At 55.0% G+C, this 6,284-nt stretch overlaps 1 protein-coding gene across 14 annotated transcripts in view; it reads right to left on the bottom strand.

The window, feature by feature from the left end:
- Window positions 1–3: 3 nt before the first annotated feature.
- Window positions 4–6,284, bottom strand: part of LOC122373313 (guanine nucleotide-binding protein G(I)/G(S)/G(T) subunit beta-1) — a 28,323-nt gene continuing 22,042 nt past the window's right edge. For 5 of the 14 annotated variants that reach the window (XM_043351323.1, XM_043351338.1, XM_043351346.1 and 2 more), the window contains exons 6-10: window positions 5,891–6,020; window positions 4,094–4,165; window positions 2,360–2,576; window positions 635–1,630; window positions 4–524 (exon numbers count right to left, since the gene is read on the bottom strand). In XM_043351323.1, coding sequence (XP_043207258.1) covers window positions 1,524–1,630; window positions 2,360–2,576; window positions 4,094–4,165; window positions 5,891–6,020 — 526 coding nt within the window. In that variant the 3' untranslated portion in view covers window positions 4–524; window positions 635–1,523. Of the gene's footprint in view, window positions 526–623; window positions 1,631–2,359; window positions 2,577–3,842; window positions 3,915–4,093; window positions 4,166–5,890; window positions 6,021–6,284 lie in introns of all 14 variants that reach the window. The other 9 variants (XM_043351258.1, XM_043351332.1, XM_043351315.1 and 6 more) reach the window with 5 other exon arrangements.

Raw genomic sequence — 6,284 nt, 5'->3', positions numbered from 1 at the left:
GCATAAAGACAAGTATTTTATTGGACAAATCGGATGGGTTCCTTACATGACAAAATCCACAAACGATATAATAGAAGCCATAGCTTGAAATTTGGCGGCAACAGAACGCTGAGACGGGCGGCCAGCGCGCCCCCGTCGGCGGCGAGGCAGCGTGGGGCAGGCGGCGGCGGCGGCCCGGCACCGGCGCGGCCCGGGCGCGCCTGCGAATACACAACCAAACAGAAGCGAGCGGCGGACGCCGCGACTCGGCGGCATGCCCTCTCCCTGTGGGTGACTACAAATAACACGTGACACAGCCTGGCTGGCGCGCCACGCTCTCAATCCAGGGGAAGGGCGGGGCGGGGCGGGGCTTTGGCAGGCTGACGCACGCCACAGACGTCTCGAGAACAGCGCGCACGCGTGGCCAACTGACGCTCACCACTACTTACTGTTACTCGTATAAGAAACACGAACAATGACGCACGCGACTGGCGGCACGGCGGCGGCGGTGGCGTCCGCGGGTGTCCGGGCAGCCCGGCAGCGGCCGGCCGCCCCCGCCCGTGCCCGGCGCCGCCCGAAGGGACATGCGGGGGCGGCGCGGGCGGCGGGGCGGCGGCGGCCGGCCGCTGCCGGGTCTCTCGGCCCGGCGGTCGGCTCGCGGCGGCCCCTGGCGCCGGCCGGCCCAGTTGGCTGACGGCAGCACGACCCTGAGCCCTGGAGGATGTTGTGCGGCCGCGCTGCAGTCCGCCCGGTGGGCCGGCCGGCGGCGCCGCGGCGGCGGACCCAGACCCGCGCCGCCATCGACTCGGACCCGCCCCCGCTCCGACACGAGACACCTGTAAAACGCCACATTATAAATAACTGACTTTTCACAGCAAATCACATGATGATTATTTTGCCGTTAAACACAATACTCTACATGTAGTCTGGCGCGGGCGCTCGCGCGCACGGGGCGAGCAGCGCTGCGCGCAGGCATCGGCGGTGCGCAGCCCGCGGCGGCGGCGGGCGCTCCAGCTGGCGCATCGCGCCGCTGCCCTTCTTCCAGGTAAGCCGAAATAAAACGATATACTGACGCTCAACTGAAGAAGCGCGCTCTCTCGTTCTGCGCGCGCCACGCGGAGCGCCCTCAGTGGCGACTAGAGGCCAGGCGACCGGGCGCCGGGCGCGCGTCACGTCGGCGGGAGCGCGCGGGAGGCGGCGACGGCGACTCCTCACAGTCGCGCTCTCGCTCTCTCGCTCTCTCTCGCTCGCACCAGACACCGTCTCTTGTATGGCAGTAGGCAGGCAGACGCGCTCGTTCGCTCGTCCGACCACTCGCCCATCTCTTTCTCTCGCTGTGTGTGTCAGTGGGGCCGGCTGCGCGCGCGCGCGCTCTCTCACTGTGGGGGCGCGCGCGCTGCCGCCCTCTGGCGGTAGGTGTGCGCTCACTCCGTGGTCCCGTCATTCATAGCATCCTAGCTGGGTGTGCGACCGGTGTGCGCGGTCCGGGCGGCCCCCGGGCCGGCCCGGAAGCGGCTTAGTCTGGTGGCGGCCGGCGCGGCCGGCTAGTTCCAGATTTTGAGGAAGCTGTCCCAGGAGCCGGTGCAGACGGCCATGCCGTCCTCGGTGACGCCCAGACAGCTGACCCGATTGTCGTGACCGGCCAGCACGCCTGGAACACGCCGCAGCGGCACATGGTCAGAGAGAGTCGGACGTCAGATCTACAGCAGCGGCGGGAGCGACAGTGACACAGCCGGTCGGCAGGCATAACAGGAAATGGGCGTGTGCGTTGGAAACCGGAGACGCATGATGACAGGCTAGCTTTCTGAGTAATGGGCCGGCAGCAGTATCTGGTGGTTGAGAACATTCAATGACAGCTGCTATGATTAGGATTAGTCTCAGTTTACCAAACAGCTGTGTTTTTTCCATACATGAAATTCAATATCAAATGATAAAAACGGCAGATAAACTGCTGATAGAAAATATAAAAGCCGGCAAGCTCTCTCACTAACGAGTAACGAATAAGTTGAATTTCTGGCAATGCTCTTAGCGACACGTAAATAAATATGCATGAGTTTAACATGTTTCGGCATCTACACCTTTTTAGGCGCAATTTCAAAAAGTTAAAGACCAAATTCAAAAAGTTTACATTCGAAATGCACGTGAGCGTTTTGAATTTGGTCTTCAACTTTTTGAAATTGCGCCTAAAATGCTGTAGTTCACTAATATATATCACTAATGTCGTAGACTATATATTCCGTGATAAGACTGTAACTTCATAATGAGCGCAACCGATCACTTTAACCCTCACCTCCAGCTTATTTCCACCAGACAGGGACTCTGTCTATCCGAACCCACCCCAACTCCGCCCTCTCTCCCTCTCCCCTCCAACCGCACGTACCGGCCCGCTCTGTGCGCATGGCGTCCCAGACGTTGCAGTTGAAGTCGTCGTATCCGGCCAGCAGCAGGCGGCCAGACTTGCTGAACGCCACACTGGTAATGCCGCAGATGATGTTGTCGTGCGAGTACATGGCCAGCTCCTGGTCGGCGCGGATGTCGAACAGACGACACGTGGCGTCGTCCGAACCCGTGGCGAACGCGTAGCCGTTCGGGAAAAACTGAGGCGAGTGGAGGGGGAAGGGTCAGTGGTGGAAACATGCGCTTATGATGTAATGCAGCATGTTAACTGTTAAGTGAATGCTATGACTTTGACCAATTAGAAGATAGGCACACCGCACAGTGTCAAAGATTGTGCGTTAAATATCTATATCATACATGCACACATTGCAATATGCTGTTCATAGAAATACGCAATAAAATGTTTAACATCAAATTCAAGGAAAAACATATCATGACCATTAAATACATTGATATTTAGAATATAGACCACAACGAATAACATTTCAAGTTTGACTGGAGGGAATCCATTGAGCACGTCGAAAAGCGGTCATGCTTTCAGGCGTAGGCTCTGGGCAGAGAAGATATGGTTGCTCAGCCAGCGGGGAGAAGCGACCGAGGCTGTCAGGGGCGGCTGGCGGGACGAGCCTGGCAGGGCGCGGATCAAGGTTGGGCACATGGAGGGCGGCCCTGGACGGGTCAGTCCACACTGAGCTAATTTAGCCAGCCGGCAGGCCGCGGATGACAACGCGTGAAGAGTGGCTGAAATACGTGTAGGTATACGAGCGTCTCGGGAATAGCGTCGAGCTCAAGCCAGCGATAGTGCCATACGTTGCACCCCTTACCCCGCCCCCGAATCTGGAAACATCATGCATCCCATCCTGCGAGTCACCCGCTCCTGTCTCTCTCAGAAATCAGACGCATATACCGCCCGCCCCTACCCTTCCCTGCCCAGCGCTGGAGATAGCAGAAGGATGCCGTCCGGTGATTTCTAGTCACGCCGGACGCGAGCCGTTGTCATACCGGACTGGGCGCGGTTGAGGCATTGGTTCACTTCCTGTGAGCGCGCTCGCAGAGCGGATAGGTTAGGTTCGTCAGCGCACAGCCAGGCGCTATGCAGCAGTGAAGCCCAAAAGCGGTAACAGCTCGGCCATGTCTAAACATATAATACTCCCCGAGTTATCGGCAAAAGTACTGAATTACATGACACCGAATTAAAAAAGGATTAATTGATTTAGGCGTACTACGGCATTCACATAAGTGTATGCAATCAAAGATGAAAGCGTTGCTACCCCATTTCACCGCAAATGGCAAGTGCGCAGTTCGAGCTGCAAAGATCCAGCCCACGTCCTTCTCTTCCTAAACGATCCCATTCCGGCGCGAAGCAACATCTCTCCGCGCGCCCAGACCCGCACATCGACTGGCAGCTGGCAGGGAACAGCTCGGCAGGCAGGCCCGGCGGCCGGCGCCCGGCCCGGCCCACTTACTGTGACCGCGTTTAGGTCCGACTCGTGGCCGGGAAATGTATTCCTACAGGTGCCGTCCCTAAGGTCCCAGAGCTGTCGGCAGGCGCACCCGTCAGACGGCGCCCACAGTCCCACACACGGGGTGAGGACGGGGCGGTAAGGATCGCAGCCAAGGACAGAGCGAGAGTAGGACGGCTGGGACAGGAGCAGGACAGTCAGGAGCGGATGGTAAGGAGTCGACAGGATGTCACGGTGACGGAGGGGCGACTTACGCCTATCGCGTTGATGTCCGATTCGTGGCCAGAGAACGTTTGGCGGCAGGTGCCCTCGCGGATATCCCACAGCTAGAATGGGAGGTCGGCGGGTCATCATGACACAGGTACAGATCAGCAGCTGCTGATTGCATTACCGGGCATCTTTGGCGGACATGGCCGCATGTTAAAACATTTAAATGTTCAGAAAACACACGCATTATCATATACGGGTGGATTCATGAGCTATTAACCCGCGCCCCGTAGGGCTACCGGCGGACCCTACCACCCGTAGGGGGGGGCCGTTTCGGCCCCCCCCTAAGATTTCGGAAAGTTACCGGCCGATTTTCAAAATTCAAAAGGCGTTCGATAGCCCCACCCGGGAACTACCTTGTGACCAAATTTCATTGACCTAGGTCAAACCGATGACGTCACAGGTCAGGTCAAAGGTCAGATTTTCACCGTTCACAGGCAATTCAAGAAATGTGCTGTGAAAGCGAGTAAATTGGTAATTTATTGAAAACCATCGATGGTACATTGTTCGTCAAACACATACTTTGCTATCTGAGGTCACTGATACCAGGTCAGGTCACAGCGAGGTCAGGTCACCGGGGGTCACAATATGAATGTGTCGTGTGATACATGTTTTATGGTCCATTTTACATGACAAATGCGATTATGTGGGTTAGGCAGCCTTTGGGGCCAGCCTAGGTCACGTTTTGGTGAAGGTCAGGTCAAGGTCAGGTCAAATTAGGTCAAATTTCAAAGTTGATATTTTTGCATAAAATGGGTATCGATTCGATGCAGCTCGTCACGGGGAGTCTAATGGTGGTCTTCGTTTTGCTCTACGAGTTCTAGAATTGCCAAAAATTGAGTTTGAAAATTTGACGTCATCATTTTTGAACAGTTTTTTCGCTATAACTTGGCCAAAAAACGAGGTATCGATCTGAAATTTGGTATGTGGATAGAAGACGGTAGGCACTATCACATATATTCCGGTTTTTTTCGAAACTCAAAAAACTTTTTGGATTTTTTGGCCAATATATCCAAAAAAATGCTTTTTTGATTTTTGGGGGTCAAAACTCAAAAATTTCAAAAATTCGAGATAGCAGTTTTGTAGCCCTGTCAATTCTACACCTTTTATGTCTTGATCATTTTTCTGTATCTTCAAAGCTGTAGTCCTGACAGGTCTTCTCGCGAAGGTCTTTTTTCGGTCGAAAATGACAGAACATGACGTCACTCTGACGTCATTTGTGGCCAACCTATCATAGCCTCTGGAAACATTTTTGGTCACAATGTGTAAAATTGATGCCCGGAGGGGTCCTGAAAGTTTGGTGGCGATATCTCCAGCCGTTTAGGAGATATCGACCGAAAAGGACAGGGGGGGGCCGTTTCGGCCCCCCCCCCTACGGGGCGCGGGTTAATATTGATTTTAGGTTTATCGGACGACCGCATGAGAGAATGAACATCTCACAAAAATTGCATGAAACAGTGGACACTGCGTCAAAATGAGAAGACGGAGCTGTAAAAAGTGAATCACTTCGAGGTCAAACTGAAAACGAGGCACCAGGAAAGGTAATTTGCATAAAATGTCTTTTACATACACAAACATCCCTCAACAGAGCTAACTTTCATCAGACACCGCTAGATGTTTTGAAACGAGACACTAATGAACCATGTTTAACCCCTGATACTTCTACTGTAATCTGTCGAACTCTCCCCTTCCAATCTACCACAGCCTACCAGCAGTAGCCCAGCCTGGATGGCCTCAGACCCCACCATGGACCCGGCCCCGGCCTGTACCAGTCGAGTCGTTACCTTGGCGGAGGCGTCGCAGGCGCCTGAGACGAATGTGCGCATGTCGGGTGCCAGCGAGAGGGACATGACGTCCCCGGTGTGGCCGGTGAACGCCGTGCACTGCTGGCCCGTCTCAATGTCCCATAGTGCGCTGTGAGGGGGGAGAGACGGGCTCAGTGGTGACGCTCATGGGAGTTATGGACGGTGTGGGAGGACGAGACGTGGTTGGTGATAGAAATATACCATCCCGCACGCAAATACCGCACGTAATCCTAAAATGAGCAAACGCACACTGTTCCAACCATTCACAACATATAACGTTTTCCATCTAAAAACCTACATCGCTGCCAATCTGGCTTGCGCCAGCGCAACTCTATCACAGAACAAGTCACTCTCTTCCTGCCTCTACCTAGCA

Source organism: Amphibalanus amphitrite, unplaced genomic scaffold (genome assembly GCF_019059575.1).
Source record: "Amphibalanus amphitrite isolate SeventyFive unplaced genomic scaffold, NRLGWU_Aamphi_draft 000038F_arrow, whole genome shotgun sequence".
NCBI classification, from domain to species: Eukaryota; Metazoa; Arthropoda; class Thecostraca; order Balanomorpha; family Balanidae; genus Amphibalanus; species Amphibalanus amphitrite.
This window is presented reverse-complemented; position numbering and strand designations above follow the sequence as displayed.